This window comes from Pinus tabuliformis, chromosome 1_1 (assembly GCF_031772625.1).
Source record: "Pinus tabuliformis cultivar Carrire ecotype Pingquan chromosome 1_1, CPIR1, whole genome shotgun sequence".
In the NCBI taxonomy this organism is placed as follows: domain Eukaryota; kingdom Viridiplantae; phylum Streptophyta; class Pinopsida; order Pinales; family Pinaceae; genus Pinus; species Pinus tabuliformis.
Window position 1 is genome coordinate 580,382,101 of NC_142297.1, and position 24,473 is coordinate 580,406,573.

Here is a 24,473-nt window from a genome sequence, read left to right on the forward strand (position 1 = left end):
TGGGAGACATTCATCCAAATCATTTTGGGTAGAGAAAATCTTCCATATTGGGAAGAATTGTGGGCAGCTCTTCACCAAGAAGAGATCAAACAGTTGACCAAGATGGGAAGTAGCAACAAAGGAGGTTGAATCAAGAAAGAGGAGGAAGAGGATGCGGCTCTGACATCTGCAGGACAGTAAGGGAAGAGGAAGAAAAAGGACCTTCAGCAAGATTAAGTGCTTCAACTGTGGGGAGTTAGGCCATTATGCAACCCAGTGTCCTAGGAAGAAAAATAAGGGAGAGGCGTCTGACTCCAACGCAGCGCTAGCTAAGGTGGAAAAGGAGGTAGAAGATGATGACGATTGTGCCATGAGTACTCATACACCTCTAGAGAAGAGGTGGGGAGACATCGAATTATAGTTAGGAGGACTATAAGAGATGAGGGGCAGGATCCTTGAGGTACCCAAACTCTTGGATCATATCCGGCTACGGGAGCCCTGAAGTGACAGTAGCAGGATGGCGGATGTCGATAGAAGCAGATGTGGATGGAGCAGCAGAGAGTGCTAGAGTGTAGTAGTCCCTGGCAGCGCAGAGAGGGTTGCAGCAATGCGAGAGGCACAGAGGAGGTTGCAGCAGTGCAAGAAGGCACAAGAGTGTTTGCAGTGGTTCGAGAGGCACATAGTTTGTTGCAGCAGTGCAAAGGTAGCAGAGGGAGCACAGGATAGCAACAGAGAGAGCTTCAGCATCAGGAGGAATTCTAGCCTAACAAGGATGTCAATCGTTGGGTAGATCAGTTATCATCGTCTCAGTAACTGAGTTGTAGTGCAGCAGTAGCAGCGGTAGTGCTATGGGTAGCAAGATGCAGCGTGAGGAGAGAGGGCTGCAGTGCAGATGCAGTGTTGGGAGAAAGGACCAGCAGCAGTATGAATGCAGAGGGAGCTGTCGTATAAATGTAGCAATGGCAATGGTAGAGCCATGGGAAGCAGTACAGGATGCAGCAGTGTAGAGGATGTTGGGCAGCAAGGCCAAATATCAGCACAGCCACCTGTGCCAGATGATCAAGGTGATGCTCAGTGGTGGAGTATTACTAGAGCACATTCCTCGCTAAGAGGGAGTGTTGATTTTGGGTAGCATCAGAAGTTTTCTAGCCCTGAAAATTGGTGGAGAAGGTAAAGCACATGAGATCTCCAAGACCCAGAAATGGTTTGAGGAAATTTGGCCCAGTGAAGGAGATATTAAAATAATTAATATTTTTAATGGGTTCCTAAGTCTAAACTTAGGAAAATAAAAATAATGGGTATTAATATAAAACTGGGTTAGAAGGCTCTAAATGACATGGATCAAGCCAAATCTAATCTTAATTGTTGATTAGAGATGTAATCTTAGCTGTTGAAGACTCAATAGAAAAAGTATAAGAGGAGGCTTGAAGGTCAGTTGGAGAAACCCCAGATTGATCAGTCAATTTGATTTTCTAGAGCGGGGTTCGCTAAGAGAAATCAAACCAGTGATCAGAGTTGCAGCGAGGGGCAGCGAGTGCATAGCAGAGAGTTAGAGATAGTGCCTGAAGACCAGTGCAGAGGCAGAGAAGCAAACACAGAGCTAGGAGTAGTCACGCAAAGGCCAGAGTGACTACATAGAGGGCCAGAGGGCCTGCGTGAGTGATGCAGAGGCTGCGGAAGTGACGCGGATGGCCATAAAGGCTGCACAGTGCATTAGGAGTTTCACGCAGAGGGTTCTAGGCTGACGCTGAGCCTCAGAGAGGTGCTGGAGAGAGTTTCGTGGAGCAGAATTTCAAAATATCTTCTTTCGAAGAGAGGTATTATTTCCAGATAGATTTCTCTGTAGGGTGAGCCAGTTTGGCACCCACTTGTAGTCAAGAAAAGCTTCTTAATAATAAAACCCTCAGAACTGCTGCATCGGTTTTCCCAAGTTGGGATTTTCCGAGGACAATTGTCCAAAAATAATAGTGTCCCTTGTGTGTTTGTCTATTTCTTTCAGTTGATGATCTGTATATGGTTGACACTGCATTGTGTTTATTTCAGTATTTATATGGTTAAATAACTTGTTCAATAATTAAGCAAGTAGGAGAAATAAACCAGAGATTGCAAGAAAATTTCTAACGGGTTAGACTTAGAAATTTCAACAATGCCCAGGTTAGGAATAAATCTGATTTCAGTGTCCTAGTTACAGGACAAGGGATAAGATGTATACTTTATGGGAAGGAAAGTATATGTCAAACATCCAAGTTGGAAGAAGAAGAGACAAATTGGAGCTTGAAGCAATAAACTGTATAGATTGCAGCTCGAATCTCCAATGGCACTGATAGATAAAAATCATAATGGTGAAAAGGAACTAAATGAACTATGGCACAGGAGAATGGGACACTTACACCGTGGAGCACTGAGGATGCTTAGAGAGATTGTTACATGAGTTCAGTCCTCAGTACTGAGCATGATGATGTATGAAGAGGATGCGTATTAGGGAAGTACACTAAAGCAACCTTTTCCAGAAGTAACAAAGATCGAAAGGCATATTGGGATTGATACACTTAGATATTTGTGGCCCAATGTCCATGAGAGGTCTTAGTGGTGGTGAATACTTCGTCACATTTATTGATGATCACTCTAAGAAAACCTAGACCTATTTCTTAAAGACCAAGGATGAGGTCTTTGATCGGTTCAAAGAGTTTAAGGCTCTCATAGAGAACATGACAGGGAAAAAGATAAAGGTGTTGCGTTCAAATAATGGTGGAGAGTGTTACCCACCACTTTGTGGTTGATATCCCCAGGGGAAAGTTTTCTCCATGATGAGCCTCAACCTGTAGCCAGTAGCTCCTTGATGCCTCCTACTAGCTCATTGTACCTTTTCTCTGCCACCTGAGCCAGCCATGTGGTTCCTCACTCACCTATATTGATCATATGTTTGAAGTTGGGCCTCCCGAATCTAAAGGTATGTCTTATCATTTGATAATTGAGTCTTAAGTTTACTTAACATGGATACGTCTCAGTATGGATTGATGGGGGGATTTGGCAAAAAGAGTGGGCTTAGTTTGCACTATTGTCTCCTTGATCTCTTTTGGTTGTTACCCTTGCATCTTAGTCCCATGGGATCTCCTTTATTGACCATTTGGTTCTAGGGTGGTACTACTTGGGAAACCCCGACTTTGGGTGTGTGGTCCCACTACTTTATCCCAACATATTACTCCCTATCCACTCACTATAACCCCATTCTTGTTTTCTCCCACCTAGGTCCACATAGGGCTAGCCTCCCAATCCCCTTGCCCCCACCTTGGATCAGGCCTAAAATGATGGCTCGGAGGTTGAAGCAATTAAAAGAAAAATTGAAAACCATAAATGGCCACATTCAACATGAAATTGTACGATGAAATGCAAAAGATGGTCGGGACAAAAATAATTAGCATGTGGGCAAAAAGCCATCATATAATACCTACCCCATCCATGGCCATCACCTTGGTTCCATAGGCCCTAAGTGAGCCTCCTCTATCATTCAAGAACCCATGATTGTCCCAACCGCCCTACCTCAAAAAAGGTAATCACTGCTATATTATACACAACATACTCTTGTGTTTTGAGCCCCGCGCAGTTAATTAAAGAAAGCCCAGAAAGCGTTTTGGGAAATTCCACCCAGAGACAATTTTATTAATATAATTATTTATTTTTCATGGGTCCCTAAGTGTAAACTTAGGAAATTAAAATAATTAATGGGTATTAATCTAACTGTGGGTGTAACTTCTAGAAGAAGACGAGGATCAAGCAGAAATTATCTTAGCCATTGATTAACTTCTAATTTGGGCTATTGAATGTAAACGAGAATATTATTTAAGGAAGCCTGAGCGTCATTTGGAAAAAACACGAAGATTTGATCAATCAAATCGAATTACTGAAGCTAGAGGCAATGCAGTGATTTGTAGTGATCACGCAAAGAGGGGTAGAGGGAGTTTTGGCTGGAGGATCTTCTCCAAAGCCAAGAATAGTCAACAGAGAGGCAAAGAGACACATTGAGGAGACAGTGCAGAGGCCAGAGAGGGTGACACAGAGCCAAGAAGGGCTCACATTGGCCCCACGTAGAGCAATGTAAAGGCCTCCAGCGCAGAAGTCCGATTTTGCTGAGAAAGCTGACGTTTCTGAACCGAGAGGGATGGAAAAGGCTTCTGAAGGCAAATCGATTCTCAGTTGATTTGATGCAAGGCTTAGAGGCTGACAAAGGGCCCACACAAGGGCAGCACAGAAGTAGTCAAGGAACTCATGGTTCAACTGTCAGATTAGCCGAGACTTGCAACATAAAGTGAGGTAACCTCACCAGTTTCTTTTGCTAAGTGATTTTCTTTGTAATTGGATTGTCGGGAAGGCATCCAGTAGTTTTATTCATAAATACTTTAGATTAATAATAGAAACCCTCAAATCTGCTGCAACGGTTTTCCCACATTGGGTTTTTCCAGGTACATTTGTCCAAAAATAACTATTTCATTTGTGTGTATCTTTCTCTATTGTTTAGTTTCTTATTTCGGCATATTATTTAATTGGTGTAGGCTGTACTGTATGTATTTCGATGTTTGGTGGAGGAAACTACAAATAACTTGTTCATGTAAATATAACAAGTAGAAGAAATATCATCAGTGCTATAGTAGGAATTCTCGGGTTTAAGGAATTTTTGTTGATTTTTGGTAGCATCAGATGTGCTCTAGCCCTAAGGCACATGAGATATCTAAGACCCAAAAATCGTTTGGGGAAATTCCACCTCGATCGAGAGATAGTTTAATAATTAATATTTTTAATGGGGTTCCTAAGTCTAAACTTAGGAAAATTAAAATATTAATGTGTATTTATATAATATGGGTGAGAAAGTTTGAAATAATGAGGATCAAGCCCGATCTAATATTAGCTGTTGATTAGGGACTTAATCTCGGTCGTTGAATCGTCAACAGGAAAAGTATAAGAGGAGGCTTGAGGGTCAATTGGAAAGACACCAAGATACCAAGAGAGATCAGTCAGTTTGATTTTTTGGGGCGAGGTTTGCTGAGAAAATCGAACAAGTGATTAGTTGTAGTGAGGGGAAGCTCGGAAGGAGGCCGAGGAATACATATCAAAGAGGCAGCAGAGTGTCGGAAGAGGCAGCGCAGAGCCTACGAAGTCTCACGCAGAGGCAACAAGGGTTGACGCAGAGGCTAGGGAGGCTAGGGCAAAGGACGCAGAGGGCCAAGAGGTTGACACAGAAGCTGTAGAGGCTGACGCAGTGGATGCAAGGAGATTCAGAGGCTGCGCTGAGGTGCTCCAGTGGAACAAACTGAGAGCAGATTAGCCAGGAGAGGGTCACACAATTCCAAAGGAGTGCTTGGAGCAGCTTTCGCTGTCCAGTACAAGGAACAGTCAAAGTCACTATGGGGTTGTTCATCCGGCTGCTGATTTGCCGGAATATCTATCTCTGGAGAGAGGTACTGCTGCCAAGGAAATTCTATAAAGGGTGACCCATATCTGGAACCCTAGTTGTATTCAGAATCTTCGAAATAATAAAACCCTCTATATGCTGCACCGGTTTTCCCACATTGGGTTTCTCTGGGAACAATTGTCCAAAAATAACAGTTTCCCTTGTGTTGTCTCAGTTTATTTCAGTTTTTGATCTGTATATTTGTGAAGGTTGCATTTGTGTTTACTTCGATGCTTATTTTATTAAATAACTTGTTAACAGAAAGAACAAGTAGGAGATAGTAAACCAAATATTGCAGTAGGGGTTTCTGATGTGTTAGATTCAGCAATTTTCACACGGTATCAGAGCGATTACAGATCACAGGAGGACTGAAGACACCAGAGGAAGAGATCTGAAAAACTTGTAGCAGAAGCAGTTGTCGTGAAAGACAGCGTTGTTCCAGAGCTGAAGCAGCAAGAGAAGAGGTGACACAGTGCTTAGAGGATGATGCAGAGGCTCACGTGTTGAAGTTTCTAAGTTTACTTAGTTAGAAACCCTTCATGCACTTTATCTGATTTATTCCTACCTACTTGTTATTTTTCTTAACAAATTATTTACAATGTAAATACTGAAAATAAACACTAGTGCATGCTCAACATATTACAGATCAGCAACTAAAGGAAACAGAAATAATCACACCATATGACACCATTATTTTTGGACTAATGTCCCCAGAAAAATCCAATGCAAGAAAACCGGTGCAGCGATTTGTGGGTTTTCTTATTAAGCAATATCAGAGTACAATCTGGATATCGAAACTGACCTACCCAACAGAGAATTTACTTGGCAGTAATACCTCTCAGTTTCTGACAAATCCCCTGGCTGGAACCCCGAATAATCCTTCTGGCAGCTACTCAGCACAAATTTGCCCCAAAAACCCCAGCACTAGCCTTTCTCTGGACTGCATCAGCCCCTCTCTGCCCAGCGTTGGCCCTGCATCACACCGGATGGGTCTGCATTAGCCTTAGGAGGCCCTGCGTCAGCCCTCTAGCCCTCTGCATAAACAACGCTAGCCTCTCTAAGGCTCTACGCACCTCCCGACTGCCTCTGTGTGGCCCTGCGTGAGCCCTGGCTGGCTCTGCGTCACTCTCCCCGGCTACTGTGCTGCTCTCCCGACACTATCTCTACCTCTCTATTTCTCTGTACTCAAATGCCCCTCAATTGTATCTCCCGATCACTAATTCTATCTCTCTTAGCAAACCCCGCTCTAGAGAATAGAATGATTGATCACTCTGGTGTATTCTCCAAGTGACCCTCAAGCCTCCTCTTATACTTTTCCTATTGACATATCAATGGCCGAGATTAAGTCCCTAATCAACGGCTAAGATTAGATCTGGCTTGATCCATGTCTTTTGGACCATTCTAACACAGTTTCATATTAATACACATTAATATTTTATTTTCCCTAAGTTTAGACTTAGGGACTCCATTAAAAATATTAATTACTTTAATATCTCCTAAACTGTTTAGAATCTACCCAAACCCTTTCTGGATATTGGAGATCTCATGTGCCTTAACCTCTCCACCAAATTTCGTGGCTAGAGCACATCCAATACTCCCCCAAATCAACACTCCCTCTTAGCGAGGACTATGCTATAGCAATACTCCTCACTGAGTATTACTCTGATCATCTGGCATTGGTAGTTGTCCTAATGCTAAGCCTTTTTGTCCAACATCCTCTGCACTACTGCATCCTATACTGCTGCCCATGGTTCTGCCACTCCACCGTTGCATCTGTACGACAGCTCCCTCTGCATCCATGTTGCTATTGGTCCTTTCTCCCAACACTGCATCCGCACTGCACCTCCTCTCATCATGTTGCATCGTGCTGCCCCTGCTACACTACAACTCAGTTACTGAGAAGTAAGTAATTGATCTCCCAATCTGACCTACCTATTGGGCTAGAGACACCCACTAATGTTGAAGCTCCCTCTGCCACTGACAAGTGCTCCCTCTCTGACCTCTGCGCTGCTGCAACAACTTCCTGCATCTCACACCGTTGCACACCTCTCTGTGCCATCCTGCACTGGTGCAACACTCTTGTGCCTCCCACACTACTGTAGCCTGCTAGCCTTGCGTTGTCTCAAGACTCCTTCACAGTAGCTCTCTCTGCCGCTCCATCCTCATCCATCTCTACCCGAATCAGCGAGTCCTGCTACTCCTCTTTGGGGCTCCCGTAGCAAGGTCTAATCGAAGAGGTTGGGTACCTCAAGGATCCTGCCCCTCATCGCCTGTAGTCCACCTAACTACAGCTCAATGTCTCCCCACTTCCGCTCAAGTGGTGCGTGTGCACTTGTAGCACAATCATCGTTTGTCAAAACTTCCTTCTCTGCTTGTGTTGGCACTGCCTTAGTCTCGGAAGACTCTCCCTTCCTCTTCTTCCTCAAACACTGGGTCACATAATGAACGAGCTCCCCACAGTGGAAGCACTTGATCTTGGAGAGATATTTCTTCTTCCGCTTTTCCTGCTTTCTCTCAGATGCTAGAGAAACATCTTCCTCCTCCTGCTTGAATTTGATCCCCTTGCTGCTGCTACCCGTCTTTAACTACCATCTGATCTCTTCTTGGCGAAGAGCTGCCCACATATCATCCCAAGGTGGAAGTGTCCCTCTACCAGTATACTCTAGAAAAATACCTCACAGTCTTTTGAAACTGCATTCAGGGTCGTCCTCACCATCAACTCTTGATCTGGTGTCGCTTCTATAGCAGTCAACTAATCTCAGATGTCATTCAGTCCTCCGAGGAAGGTGTCAATTGATTTTCCTTCTTCATTTGATACAACCTCAACTAATTCTCAAGCAGCGTTCTTCTCTGCACAAAAGTATGCTAGTACAACTTCTTGAGAGCCTCCCACATCTCAAATTTCGTTTCCTTCTCGACTCTGTGTGGTACTACATGATCCTTGACCTTGTCAAGGATGATGCTCTTGGTCCTGACCATTGCCACCTCGTACCTGTCATTATCATTGGGGTCGACTGGGATAGCTATTACCTTCAAGGTGAAGTTCTTGACACGATTTCTGTCAAGTACCGATAAGATTCTGCCCTTCCAGACTGCGAAGTTTGACACTCCATCCAGTCTATCCTGGTCTCTTACTCTGTGTAGTGCCATGATGCTCCTCTACTTCCCTCCTGGAAGTTCTCTATTCGACTCCTTTGAGTCTCTACTTCCCGTCTGGAAGTTCTCTTCTGGACTCCCTCTAAGTCATGATTTCCCTCCTGGAAATCCTTCTACCGCTGTCGAGATGCCCCCTACTCTGATCATCTTGTTCAACCGCAGCACTGATCTGGGTTACTCGGCTAGAAACCCTCGATAGCAACTCCTCTTGGCCTTGCTCTATCAGGTACTGTTCTGACTACAGTATCTCACCAGCTCCACTCTGCAATATTCCTGCAACCTTCTAAACCCCAGCAACTTGAAGGTGAAATCTCCCAGGCTCTGCGCAATCCCGACACTAGCAACCCGGCCTCCTTAGCCAATTGCGTCAGCCCTCCCAGCTATTGCGTGGCTCTACGTGAGGCTCCCTTAGCTTCTGCGCTACCTTTTCCCGGCTCATTTTTTATGACAGAGGCACTGCGTCACCCTTCCCTTGTTGCTCTACTAGAAACGACTTCTGTCACCTTGGGAGAGCTATTTTTTGCTGCTATCGCTCCACTCAGATGATGTCCTTAGTCCTAATGTGATATGCAATCATGCTCTGATACCATGTTGAATTTTCTAAGTTTACTTAGTTAGAAACCCTTCATGCACTTTATCTGATTTATTCCTACCCACTTGTCATTTTTCTTAACAAGTTATTTACAATATAAATACTGAAAATAAACACTAGTGCATGCTCAACATATTACAGATTAGCAACTAAAGGAAACAGAAACCATCACACCATATGACACCATTATTTTTGGAGTAATGTCCCCAGAAAACTGGTGCAGCTATCTAAGGATTTTCTTATTAAGCAATATCAGAGTAAAATTTGGGTGCCGAAACTGGCCTGCCCAACAGATAATTTCCTTGGCAGTAACACCTCTCAATTTCTGATAAATCTCCTGGTTGAAACCCCGGATAATCCTTTCGACAACTACTCAGCACAAATCTGCCCCAGAAACCCCAGCTTCAGCCCCTCTCTGCCTAGCGCCAGCCCTGCGTCACCCCGGATTGGTCTGCGTCAGCCTTAGGAGGCCCTGCGTCAACCCTCTAGCCCTCTACGTCAGCAACGCTAGCCTCTCTGAGGCTCTGTGCACCCCCCGGCTGCCTCTGTGTGGCCCTTCGTGAGCCCTAGCTGGCTCTGTGTCACTCTCCCCGACTACTATGCTGCTCTCCCGACACTATCTCTGCCTCTCTGTTTCTCTGTACTCAAATGCCCCTAAGCTACATCTCTCGATCACTAATTCTATCTCTCTTAGCAAACCCCACTCTATGGAATAGAATGACTGATCACTCTGGTGTATTCTCCAAGTGACCCTCAAGCCTCCTCTTATACTTTTCCTGTTGACATATCAACGGCCGAGCATAAGTCCCTAATCAATGGCTAAGATTAAATCTAGCTTGATCCATGTCTTTTGGACCATTCTAACACAGTTTCATATTAATACACATTAATATTTTATTTTCCCTAAGTTTAGACTTAGGGACTCCATTAAAAATATTAATTATCCTAATATCTCCTGAACTATTTAGAATCTGCGCAAACCCTTTTAGTATGATGCATCTGTTGCTGGACTTCTGGCTGTTGCTAGTGTCTATACTGACCCTTTGAAGCCTTTGCATTGCTGTTGACTTTGCACTGTGCCAACTACACTACTGCCAATTTTGCTTTGTGTTGCTCAGTCTCTAGCACTCCTAGCCACTGCAACTATCACTCTGACACTCCTCTGTATCAACTGACCTAGTCCATCCTTCTAATTCTGATATGGATATCATAGCAAGGTATTGATTCATGAGGTGGACTCCTCAATGGATCTTTCCCATCTACAGTTCTTTCGAACTACGGTTCTATATCAACCCACATCTGGGAAATCATGGAAAACTCCTCCTTCTTGATTTGTGCGGATGCAGCCTTCGGATCATGCTTCTTGTCCATGTCCTTCTTCTTGAGAGGACACTACGTAGCGTAGTGACCAAGTTCACCACACCGAAAGCACTTGATCTTCGAAACATCTTTCTTCTTCTTCAGTTGCTCCTGCTGCCCCTTAGATGCAAGGGTTGCATTCTCATCCTCCTCCTTTGGCTTCGTCCCACTGCTGTTGTTGCTACTGTCAAGTTTGCATTTGACTAAGCCTTTCCTCATCTCTTCCTGCTGAAGAGCAGCCCACATCCCTTCCCAATCTAGCAATCTCTCTCTGCCCAGGATGCTCTGGACAAAGACTTGCCATTCTTCTGAGACTAAATTTCGGTAGGCTAAGTTGTTTACCCCACAACTACCAACGAGTCTCGGATCTCCTGAAACTTCATAATGAACGGATCAATGTGTTCCCCCTTCTGCATCTGCGTGGATCTCATCTTCTGCTCTAAGTACATCTTTCGCTCCGCGGAAGATCCTTTGTATAGCGTGGCCAAATCTTCCCACATCTGTCGAGCAGTATCCTTGTTGACAATGTGACACATTACATGATCCCTCACTCTGTCGAGGATCATCCTCTTGGCCTTCGCCATCTCGCCCTTGTACTTCTTGAGCAAATCTGGATCTACGGGTACATCTACCACACTGTCGATGGAATTTTTCAGATTGTGCTCATCCAAAAGGCATGGGATACTTGCCTTCGAGACCACATAGTTGGATGCTCGCTCCAACCGATCCTGATCTCACAACCCATTTGCTTCCATCTCTGCCAACGAGCTATCGAACTACCTCCTCTCTCCTATGTGCAACACTGGGCTGGCCTACACACTCCCTGCTAGAGTTAGTAGATTTGCTCCTCTCTGATGTTGCTCAACAATAGAAAAAACGAATTCCCTAGCTAGGAATTCTCTGAGGAAGAAATTTCGTCAACAATGTCTCCCTTCTTCCTTCTAACAATTTTTTGCCCCCAACAACTGCCGCAGAAAAATGCCTCTTCGCTGAAGTCACTGTGTTGCTCCCTTTCACACTGGCAAACTTCAATCTGGAAGTCTTACCTCTCTGTCGACTCACTCAATGAGAGACCTTCCTCAAAAAGCTTTGCTCTCCTGGCTTGGGCTGCGCAATCCCTTTGGGGATTCAACTTTCTGCCTACGCAGCACTTCGACCTTCCTTCTCTTTAGCACTAGGTGTGAAAAATTCCGAATCTAACACATTAGAAGTCCCTACTGCTATTTTTGGTTTATTATCTCCTACTTGTTCTTTACATTAACAAGTTATTTAGTCATATAAGCATCGAAATAAACGCAATAGCATCCTTCACAAATATACAGATTAGCAACTGAAATAAACTAAGACAACACAAGGGACACTGTTATTTTTGGACAATCATCCCCAGAAAAACCCAATGCAGGAAAATCGGTGCAGTAGATATGAGAGTTTTATTATTATGCAATTTTTTGAACACAACTAGGGTGCCAGAAATGGATTACCCTTTAGAGATTTTCCTCGGCAGTAGTACCTCTCTTCGGAGACAGATATTCTGGCTAATCAGCAACCGGATGATTGGTCCCACTGCAACTTTGACGGTTCCTTAGATGGACAACGAAAGCTTCTCCAAGCTATCTTCTGGAACTGCATCACCCTCTACGGCTCTGCGTCAGCTCACCAGCTTTCAGTCTACCCCACGAAAATTCCTCAGCACAGTCTCTTCAGCTCAGTGTTAGCTCTACAACCTTCTGCATTGCCTGCGTTAGCCTCTTAGCCCTCTACATCCTCTGTGCTAGCCTCCTCAGCCTCTGCGTCAACCCTTTTTGCCTTTGCATCGGCCTTCCTAGGCTTTGCGCTGTCTCTTTGGCACTTTCTTTGCCTCTTTGATATGCATTCCCGGCCTCCTACCGAACTGTCCCTCGCTGCAACAAATCGCTATTTAGATTTCTTAGCAAACCTTGCCCAAGAAAATTGATTTGACTAATCAATTTGGTGAGTCTCCAACTGACCCTCAAGCCTCCTCTTATACTTTTCCTGTTGACGATTCAATGGCAGAGATTAAGTCCCTAATTGACGACTAAGATGAGATCTGGCTTGATCCTCATTATTTAAAACTTTCTCACCTATATTATATTAATACACATTAATATTTTAATTTTCCTAAGTTTATACTTAGGAACCCCATTAAAAATATTAATTTTTTAATATCTCTCCATCCGGGTGGAATTTCCCCAAACGATTTTTGAGTCTTGGATATCTCATGTGCCTTAGCCTCTCCACCAATTTTCATGGCTAGAGCACATCCGATGCTAAACCGACAATGGGCTCTTCCATCTCTGCTCTCTTGCTTCACCTGCAGCTCTAATACCATGTGAAAATTCGACTACTCGAATCAACACTGCAACAACTGCTTAGGTTTCTTATATTTGTTAATTACAGAACAAATTATTTACTGTTTCCTACAGTAAACACTGAAAATAATACACTGTAGTCTTCTCCAATTAAATTATAAGAGGAAACAAGAAATTGAGTAAGAAAGAAATACACCACACATGACACTGTTGTTTTTGGACAAAAGTCCTCGGAAAAACCCAATGCAAGAAAACCGGTGCAGAAGCTGAGGGTTTTATTATCAAGCAGTAGTAATTCTGAGTACAATTCGTTGGATGCCCAACTGGCTATCCGATACAGAGAGAAAGTAAGCAAAACAAATAGTGAGATGATCTCACCCTATCACTGGAAGAATCGGCTCTGCTCTCGCTGGAAATGAGCCTCGCATCCCTTCTGTGTCAGCCTCGGCGTAGAACTACGTCAACCCCACGCAGTCTCTTCATCCTTTGTTAGGACTGCCTTGCCCATCCTTTTGATCCTCTGCTAGTTGGAAACTTCAGCTCTCAGCCTCCCAGTCTCACACCCCGGCTCCTGGCTTCTAAAACTTTATTTCCTCAACAGGAATTCGATCTCCCTTTCAGGCTCTGTGCTGCCACAACGTAGCTCTGTGTGGCCCAGCGTCAGCCTCTCTAGACATCGTTCTGCCCTCTCTGCCTTGTACTCTCCGGCCCAGGAAAACTTCCCTCCGGATACTATCCTTTCCCCTCACTACAAAACATCATTTCGAATTCCTCTTCTGGAAACCGCTGTGCTTCAGAAATTCGATCTTCTTATCTCTACTCGATGTATTTTCCAAATGCCCATCAAGCCTGCTCTTATAAGCCTTTTGTTGAGAACCAGTGGTCCAGATTAGATCCTAATCAATGGCTCAGATCATTTTGGCGTGATCCTCGTCTTCTTCTAGAAGTTTCACCCACAGTTAGATAATACCTTTTAATTATTTTAAGTTCCCAAGTTTAGACTTAGGCACCCATTAAAAATAATTAATTATTTTAATAAAATTGATTCCGGGTGAAATTTCCCAAAACGATTTCTGGGTATTGTTGAATACGTCTGTCCAAGCCTCCCTGCAAATTTTGAGGCTTAGAGCACATCCGATGCTACCAAAAATCAACACTGTCACAATCTTACGTTGGAGAGAGACCACAACTTATTCAAATACTTGTTCTCTTTTATCCTCTATAATCAGTTTCTCTCTTATTCTGTGTGCTCCAATTTTTTAATCCGGTCTTAACATTTGGATCCTAAATCATGTATTCAAGGCCCAAACTATTGATTTAAATCAGATTCCATGTGTTTGGGGTGGAATCCATGACTTTGAGACAAAATCCATACCCTTGGGGCATAAAAATATGCATTTGAGAAAAAAAGCATGCGTTTTCAAGGCATATATATGCATATATTGTCAAAACCATACATCTGGACCTTAATCCATGGGGTTGGGACACAGCATGATTTTAAGGAAAAACTTAATATGTTGGTGGCCTAATCCATGTATTTGGTCGTAATTATGTATTTGAATCCAAACTTCATAGGTAGGAACAAATTCACATGTTTAGAGCCAAAGGCATGGGATTTTTTTAAAGTAATGACTGATATCGAAATCCTAGCAGATCGTGCCAAAATCAAGGGTCTGAGAATAAAATCATGTATCTAGGACAAATCTCTGCACTTGTGAAGTAATAGTTTGGGATCTGATCCATAGAATTTAGGGCTTAAAGCCTTATATTTGGCATCAAATACATGCATTTGGACTACATCCATGTATTTTGCGCCAAAATGCTCTTCCTGAAACCAAAATAATGTATTTGAGGCCAAACCCACACATCTAGAACCAAACTATGGCATTTCAAGTTTAATCCATGCATTTGGAGCCAAGAAGGTGCACTTCAAGCCTGAATGAAATATTTTGAGGCCTTTAAATAGAGAAACATGACAGTCTAATTAAATCATTATGTATCAAATTCATCAATTAAGGGTCAAATTAATCAATTAGAATCAAAGTTAACATATCATTAAGGCCAAAACCATCCATTTGAGGGACAGACCTAACCCGCGCATATGAGGGACATAGCATTCATTTTTATCCTAAACTATACAATTTTTTCTCAAAGCGAGAACCATTAGCTTGCTTTCACCCTACTGTCAAAAATGACAGAATAAGTATTACACTCCCTTGTAATAAGGTCCATTGTAAAAGAACTGCGAAAAAAATTCAGCATCTATCCCTTTATAAATTTAATAAAAGGAATTGGTTGGACCCATTGTTTTTTTGCATGCAGCAATCATTTGCAAATGTTTTTCTCACCTTCCCACTACAATGCACAGGGCAAAGGCAGCAATGACAATGTTTTGGATGTAATTTCTAAGACAATGATCTGTAAAGACCCCAGATATTCCATAGAATTATTGAGGACAGAAGTGATTTCACATATGTATATCATTCTGTACATGAAATTGTTCCATCATGCAATGCATACACTTTTAACTTATAAGTGATACTTTACAATTTCCTTTTTAATTGTTATGTTGAGTTAGTGTTTTACCAGAAGTTCTTTGGCAATCAATTCGTAACATGAATGATAGCACATAAATTCTATACAGCTAAACATAAAATCTTAGATATAGATGCTCAATACTAATGGACAATCATAAGAATGTGTGGAAAAGTATGAATATAACGATTGAGCCTAGATTCTTATGTTTTAGATTCTGATGAATGGATCTTATCAAGTAAATTAACCAGGTCCAGACTTTTAATATAACTCCCACCTCCCATCAAAAAAAAATTGTATCTCATTGTGCAGTAATGTAAATACAAAATGTATTTTTCCATAAAAGAGGAGAAACGACTAATTTTCTGAATTCTCTTCTGCTTCTATTTCCCATCATGCTTCTTATCGCCCATTTCAATTCCATAAACCTAATTTCGTTCCTCTCACATATCCATCCTCTGCTTCACATTGCATATATGCTCATCAACATTGGTATTTAGTAGACAAAAAATGTATAGAGGGATAATACCTTCAAAGGATGTGCGATCCATTGATGGAATATGCAGGCATCGAACCTCAAACAATCTGCATACGAAAAAAGGTAACGGTGTTTAGAAAAAGAAAATCTCATAGACTGACATTAATTATTCTTAGAAAGAACCCAATTGTCAGATTTCATTCAGATATTCATTAGATGCTGGGCATATTACACTTGAAAGAAACTTACTCTCCAAGAGACTGATGATGTGATGCCATTCCCAAACCGGTTCCATCTATACCTGCATATTTACATAAGATTTGAGAAATTTGCTGCAAACAGATCTTTAAAAGATTTAATCCTAATTTACAACCTTATAGTTCTGAAGTATTCATTTATAACATTTTGTCAGTGATACCTTGGCTCACAAGTGAGGTTGATGGACTATTAATCCATCCACCAGGGTTACATTTTTTATGATACGAACCTGAATGACATGTTAGAAAGGGATGAAGGGATGAGATCAGTTGCAATTCCCAACCAATTTTGGCGGAATACATGCCCCTGAGACCCACCACCTCAGCAGAAGGGAATATGTGTTATCTGATGCAGCCTCAAATCTTTGGGCATGTTTCTCAAAGAAACTTCCAAAATCAATATTTATCAAATTTTCATACAAGTACTGTCCGTTTATTAAATATGGGGAAGAATGATCCCAGCCCCTGTGGCCGGAAAATATTGAGAACAGGTAAGGATCTCATTTAAGCCCACAAGACCCTTTGCTTAAAAGATTGAACACAACATTGTAATATTTTTATGGATCTCCAACGGTGAATAGTGTCTGCAAAATCTGTTTAAATAAGTGGTTTTGTCGTTCTCTTTTCTGGCCACAAGTCTGTCCAAGAACAAACAATAATTTCTAAAGACAAAAGTATGAGCATTTATTGCATTCCCTTGAGCCATTCTCGGCAGATGTATAAGTTCAAGCCTCAAAGTATAGTTTTTGGATAGGTTATTGATTAAAAAGAATGATTTTTCCAAATAAGAATAGTTGTTTTTGTGATATTTTCACTATTACAGCAACTGGAAATTATTCTTCCAACTGAATATTATTATGTGCAGTTTATTTGTTATTCTAGCAAACAACGAATAAAATCACTACTGCAATTTTCACCAAAAATAAAATGCACGGCGAAAAATAACTAGAACTGAGAAAATAGAGCACACACAGTAAAAACGACACCACTATTTTTGGACGAAAGTCTCCGGAAAACCCAATATGGGGAAACTGGTGTAGCGAATGAGGATTTTATTTTATTATGCAGCAGCAAAAATTCTGAGTACAATATCTAGATGCCAATCTAGCTATTCCCCAGCAAAATAATTGTGAAAAATCCAATATGGAATCATATTGCAGCGACTAGTATTATTTCTCCTAATTGTTAATTAATTGAACAATTTATCTGCGATGGCAAATATTGAAATAAACACACTACAACCTTCCCAAATAAAATACTGCAGAAAAATAATGCGCTAGAAACTGATAAATGCTAACACACACACATAAAATATGAGACAACTATTTTTGGACAAATATCCCTGGAAAAACCCAACTTGGGAAAACAGGTGTAGCAATGAGGGCTTTTATTATTATGCAGTAGTGAAAATCTGAGTACAATTTGGATGCCTGAACTGATAATCCACAACAAGAAAATCTAGGCAAAATTATTTAAGGGAATTTATCCTTCCTCCACAAGCAATCATGGCACAACTTTCCTACAAAGAAATCGGCCTCCTGAAACTTCTATGTCACCCTCTGCACTGGACTGTGTAGTCACTATGATGTCTAGCCTCTGATTGGTCTCTAATGAAATCGTTCCGCCTTCTCCTACTGAGAAATTAGTCTCTCCGGCCCTCTGGAACCTCTGCCCAACCTCTAAATTTGAGAACGATTTTCTCTCTAGCAAATCAAACTTCCCTCTCTGAAGCTACTGCACAAATCTTCACGTTGCTTCACTAGGATAACTTGGCCCTCTTGCTGCTGCCTCTCCAAATCTAGAAAGCTTCCTCCTAATCACTTTCCCTACCCCTCACTCACTACTTCGACCTCTAGCTCTCTCCAACAACTGACTGTTGCTACTCTGGAAACCAATCTGCCAAAAAATCGAACTTCTCAAGTGTTATCTCCATCACCACATCGACCTCCTCTTATAATCCACTGTTGGAGCACCAACGGTTAGGATTAAAACATAATCGATGGCTAGAATCATCTCTAGATTGATCCATGTGAGTTTCTAGACTATTCTCTCCTTATCTCAATTAATAACAATTAATTAACCATATTCCCTAAGTTTAGATTTAGGATATATTTAAAAAAACGGTTAATAATCTAATTGAGACACTTCTACGCAAAAGTTCCAAAAATGATTTCTGGGTTTTGGAGATCTCATGTATTCTAGCCTCTCCACCAAATATCGTGGCTATAACACATATGATGCTACAAAAATTAACAATAATCCGAGAAAAATAATTTGGAGAAATTTCTTCCTTTTGCAAATAATCTCGGCCTCCCTCTGCCTGCTCGAACCCTACTGAGAAAACTCGGTCTCCAGGAATTCACACTGCTTGGGCTGGGAAAAATTGTACGACATCTTATAATCCACTGTTGGAGCACACAGCTAAGATTAAAACATAATCGATGGCTAGGATCATCTCTAGATCGATCCGTGTGAGTTTCTAGACTAATCTCTCCTTATCTCAATTAATATTGATTAATTAACCATATTCTCTAAGTTTAGACTTAGGGTATATTTAAAAAAATGGTTCATAATATAATTGAGACACTTCTATGCAGAATTTCCATAAATTCTTTCTATGTTTTGGAGATCTCATGTATTCTAGCCTCTCCACCAAATTTTGTGGCTAGAACACATATGATGCTACAAATGTTAAAAACTAACAATAATCTAAGAAAAATAATTTGGAGAAATTTTCTCCCTTCTGCAAATAATCTCGGCCTCCCTCTGCCTGCTCGAACCCTACTGAGAAAACTTGGTCTCTAGGAATTCACACTTCTTGGCCTAGGAAAAATCATACGATCTACTAGCTAGCTCTAGATGAGTCGTCCTGCCTCCCTCTACCTATGGAAATAAGTCGCCCTGCCTTTCGGAGGATCTCCCGGCCTATAACTATTGAATCAACCTCACTTGAACTGGGGTTTTTCTGCTCGACCTCCCTGCATAAATATTTCGGGCTCCCTCTACTGGCTCTTCGACATTGGAAAAATTCATCTGAAACTCTCTGTTGTTGCTCCCTCAATCATTGATGCTTCCTTTCTCAGGCTCAAACTCTTTTTCCTACAAATGGATAGCTTGATCTGCCCAAGGAACTTGCTCTCCCTTCTCTTCAATGTGTCTATCTCCATCTCCATCGACCTAGCCTTGTAATCTCTCATTAGTGAACCAACGACCATGATTAGATCTCCATCAATGACTAAGATCATCTCAAGCTCAATCCGTGTTTGTTTCTAGAGCATTCTCACATTTCCTTAATACCTATTGATTAACTAGTTTTCCTAAGTTAGACTTAGGAAAAATCTAATTGATGGTTAATTAATTTAATTAAGGCATCTCACAAGCTTATCTCGTGAAACATTTTCTAAGTTTTGAAGATCTTGTGTTCTTATCCTCTCTAACACAAATCGAGACTAGAACACATGTCCGATGCTACAAAAACTAACACTTCCTCTTAGCGAGGAAAGGTTCGACTATCTTCACCTATAACATCTTCCCTCACGTTGTTGACGTCTAACATCTGTAACAATCTATCATTGTCCATCAAGCCACTGCGCATACTCTAATTCATTTGCTAACTGTATAACTAAACCATATTGCATCTGCACTGCTGTTGACATTGCATTGTGCCACCCTGCACTGCTACCAAATCTGCTATGAGCTGCAACTGATCTCATGTTGTTGTTGTTGCAACTACTACAAATGAGAACCAAACTTTGAATATATTGTGTCCCTGTACTGGCTCTGCGACTATCTCCTGGATATCTGACTGCAACTAGCATCTGCGCTCTCTACTAAGTAACTGTCTGCGCCCTGACTAGTTTTGCACCCCTCAAGTAACTAACTGCAACTAATTTTGAAATTGTCCCTCAAGATCTGACTGCGCCATGTTGAGCACTAATCCAACTGCTACTGAAATGGTGTGGGCCTCGGCAACTAAGATAATGATCCATGAGGAAACATTTATCTAATGTTGTCCTCAATGGATCCTGCCCAAGTCTCTGCAACTATGGGAACTAGAGCTCAAGATATCCCCATCTCTTTCCTAGAGGTATAGTTGCATACAAAGCGAATTCATACTCCAAACTATTGGACAAATTATTGATTTCTGCTAGAGTAGTTGCCTACTTCTACTTCTCCTTCTTGTCCTTTTTCTTCTTGGGACATTGGGTAATGTAGTGACCAAAGTCACCACACCTAAAGTACTTGATCTTCGACAAAACTTGATCTTCAACAAATCTTTCTTCTTCTTTTCTTCACCCTTTGAACCTTGTCCCTGACTGGAATCTTTCTTTGCCTTCCCTTTAGATGCAAGGGCTACTTTCTCCTTGTTGACCACTAGGTGTCAACTACCCATAGCAGTACACCCCCTTTTTCGCAAAACGGATAGCGCTTGATCGATGTGTCCGTGCCATTCGACTGTCATCATCAACCCGATCATGTTATGTTGTAAACCCAATCTGCATGTGTAAATTGTAAATAACTTTGGCAGATTTGAGTCATGTATGTAAATTGCCTAGGCAAACCTAATTTTCTAGTGATGATCTACGTTCCGGAAAGTTTTTTGTCTCACCGATCCATGATCGACAGAGTTTTCCTTCAGCCTAACCCGAAAGCCGGAATGAATTTTGTCACTAAGAATCTTAGGGGAATCCTAGTGTGCTTCGAGTCTATGTAAAAGTAATATGGAAATAATTCTAACTATTGGGTCAGGTTATTACAAATTGCTTGATCTGCTAGATTATGTTTGTGTCACAGAACTGGGTGGTCTATGAGGGTCTATGTCAAATGGTTTTTCCCCCTTCAGAAGTAAAATTGTAAAAGTCATGATGTAAAGTGTCTTGAGGGTTAGAAAATGTTTTATCCCCTCTTAAGTCCTAAGTCCTAGGTCCTAGGTGAATTTTCCAAAGGCTAAGTTCGAGGATCCAAAAATAAAAAATAAAAATAATAAAATTAACTAAAAAATTAAAAATTAAAAAATTATAACATAATAAAATAAAATAAAATTTAAAAAAGATAAATAAAAGTTTGAAAGATAAAATAAAATAATAAAATAATAATAAGTCAAAATTTTGAGGAAATGAATGCAAGATTTTAATTTTTTAATATATTAAAATGCATTTAAAAATTTCGATGGATGCCCACGAGGCTTTGAATTGACGGTGAATGGGTGCACTGTTAAGGCACTCCTTGCAATAGGTCACCGGTTCAAATTTCCCGTGGGTACTTAGGTTAGTCTTAACTAGAAAAAAAAAAAAAAATCGATGGATGAGATTAAAAGGGATTTTGATCCTCATCGATGGTCGAGATCATTTTGACATGGATCACTCGAACCAGCCATTGGGAAATTTTCCTTTAAATAGGGCATCAGGGGTCATTTGAGATCATTCGATCTTAGAGTCTAGTGCTAAAGAAAGCTCTCTTGTAGTCATTTTTTTGTGCAATAAAGAAAGACTTTGGGTTGGAAATCTTGCTGGTGTTATTCTTCTGGAAATGTTGTAAGATGTTTTATTTTTCTGCATAATTTTATTTTCAACCATTGATAATAGCTTGATGAAGATTGATCTAGGCACATGTATCTTGTCTGATCTCTGGGGTTTGAATGATAGTTTAATTTCTGAAATATAATGGCAGGTATCTCCATTTTATCTGAATTTCACTGTTGTTTTCTCCCTCTATGTTAATGGTTGATTTAAGCTGTGCAGGATATCGTTAATTTTAAGATTACCGGGCGTTAGGAGAAGTTCTCGGCTGAACTAACCAACTCCCGGATTGCGTTTTCTGAAAGAGCCCAACCGGTTTTTGATCCCGGGCATATCATTTGATTTTTTTTTATGAATACGTGAAGGTTTTGCTGAAGCACCTCACATTAAGTTTAAAATTCTGAAAATATTTCTGTGGCATAACAATAAATTTGGCTACCTAGAGCCTTTAGTTTGTAAATATTGTAATTATTTAGCTACTTCTTAGGGGTTTTAGGGTTTCATTTATCTTTTGCATTTTATCTCTGAGTGCTCGGTTTTTTGTTATTGCAGGTTGAGGGTCGAAAGAAAACATTTTATCCGAAGCCAGATCTAGGCCCTGGAGGGTACAATCTGGCCTCAAGATCAGCTCTGGCAAGGGTATTTGTTTCAAATCTGCAAAATTTTGTGGGGTTTTCATCAAGGAAGTCTGAAGCGAAAAGATTCAAATTTTTTAAGGTTTCTGAAGAATCGTGGGGGTTTTCCAGGCTATCTGTTTGTTGCATGGGATTTCAATTTGACAAAAATTTTCGAAATTCTTTTATACAGATTGTGGGATTGTTGTTTCACCTCCCCACATTTTCTATCCTCCTCTGTTTTCATTCATCGCTTTCCCTCCTCGCTACGGCCTCTGCCATCAACCTCCTTCATTCCGTTGCTACCTCAGCTCCTCTCTGCGCAGCCTTTTCTCTTCTCATCCACATACTTGCAAACAAAAGCATAACCAAACATTTGACTTTTTTTGCTCTCCCCCACGCCCTCCTCTCTGTCTGCCCATTGAGCTGCCTTCTCCTCGCTCATTTCTGACACGTTGTTTGCCTGATTTCTATCCATTCCCTTCAACTTGCACGCAGTCCTTTTCCTCAACCATGCATTTTCCTTCTACGCATTACGTAGCTATATTTCTCCTGCGTGAAGCCCTCTCCTATCCATAGCAATCTCTCATACAGGCTTCATTCCATCCGTTGTCCAAATCCACGCAGCTCCCTTCAAGCGAATCCGTATCTGTCCAAATGCAGTTTCGTTGCCTCCATTCTGCCATCGAACCTGTACGTGTCGAATTTTTTCTCTTTCCTCTGCCATCGCAGCCTCCTCTAATGCTTGCTAACCCATCGCTCAACGTTTTTTGGGCTTTGTTGTTGTTGCCAAATTCCTTCACGCAGCACCTGCAAAGATCTCTCCTACATTTCCTCCCTCCTCACCATTATACTTGAAAGGCATCATTGCATTAGCTCTCCTCCGTAGCCTGTTTCCTCCATCGGCCATCACCTGCACATACACACAGTAAAATAATAAAATTTATTTGTGTATCCATGGGCTACGATTAGGTTTTTTTTTTCTTTCTTTTTTTCATTTTTATTGTATATACTATACGTTAGTTTAGTTCACATATTTTAACTTTTTTAACTTTTATTTGATTGGCCTTTATTTAGGATTCGTTAGGTTACATAGGAATTTTCGATTTTTTCTATTTTCGTTTAGATTTTGATTTAGTTTTGCCTCGTGAAATAAAATAAAAATCCTTTAAAAAAATAATAATAATATAAAATTTAAAAAAAACTAAAAAATCATTTTTGTTTTCATTTTATTTTTGGGTTTGATTTTGATTTTGCTTATTTTTTATTTTATTAAAACCTAAAAAAAAAAAAATCCCAAAAACATAAAAAAGTAATCCTTAGCCTTTTTATTTTGTTTTATAATTTAGATTTTATTTATTTAGACTTTAGTATAAATTAGATTTAGTTTTGGTTTTGTTTAAAAAAATCTAAAAATAAAAAATTTGAAAAAGACTAATTGAAAATTCATTTGTGGTGTCTTTCGTGGTTCCACTTTTTTATAGTTAAATGCACTTAAATGTTTATTCACAAGTTAGCTATATGAAAGTGGTAATTGGTTAGCATTCAAATTGTATGGTTGTTTAAAGCATTCAATCTTTAGAAATTTAATTGATGGATCATTATTAAGGCGTTGTGCGTTTGTTAAATATCTTGCATTTTGCTTGGGTTATTTGATAATAAATGATTGTTAATCATGGAATTATAAAGTTCATATTTCTGCAGCTTTTTGATAAACAATTATTTAATCATTAACTCCACAAGGCACTGGTACATTAATTTCTAAATCAATCAAGTGCTAAATTGCCTTGCTGTGTCTCCCAACCCAACTGGTCCATAGTTGGTCTTCATTCATCCCATAGGGTCTACCCCCCTTAGCCTCGGGAGGCGGCTTAAACGGAGGGATCAAGGATCAGGGTGACAGCCCCCGGTCTGAGCGTTGTCGCGCTGCCCAGACAATCTGTGCGACAACATTTTTTGGGGCCGTTGCAGGGGATAGAGTTTTTCTGTCCCTGGCATTTCAACAACATTCGTCTTCTCATTTCTCATCATTATTTCATCTTTCTCATCTCTCATTTGAGCTGGCAGATTCAACATTTTTTGGCATCATTTGGATCTTTTCATCACCTTATCTTTCATCATATTAGCAACTGCTCTTCAGTTCGTTTCTTGTTTGGGTGGCGACTCCATTTTATTTCTTTTATTTTTCCCAGACAAGAAGCCTCCCTC

At 40.9% G+C, this 24,473-nt stretch overlaps 1 protein-coding gene across 3 annotated transcripts in view; it reads right to left on the reverse strand.

The window, feature by feature from the left end:
• LOC149214577 (phytyl ester synthase 1, chloroplastic-like) overlaps positions 1–24,473 on the reverse strand; it is a 415,714-nt gene that overhangs the window by 371,609 nt on the left and 19,632 nt on the right. For 2 of the 3 annotated variants that reach the window (XM_089392330.1, XM_089392332.1), the window contains exons 2-3: positions 16,125–16,176; positions 15,927–15,982 (exon numbers count right to left, since the gene is read on the reverse strand). In XM_089392330.1, coding sequence (XP_089248456.1) covers positions 15,927–15,982; positions 16,125–16,176 — 108 coding nt within the window. Of the gene's footprint in view, positions 1–15,926; positions 15,983–16,124; positions 16,177–16,362; positions 16,779–24,473 lie in introns of those variants that run through there. The other variant, XM_089392331.1, reaches the window with a different exon arrangement.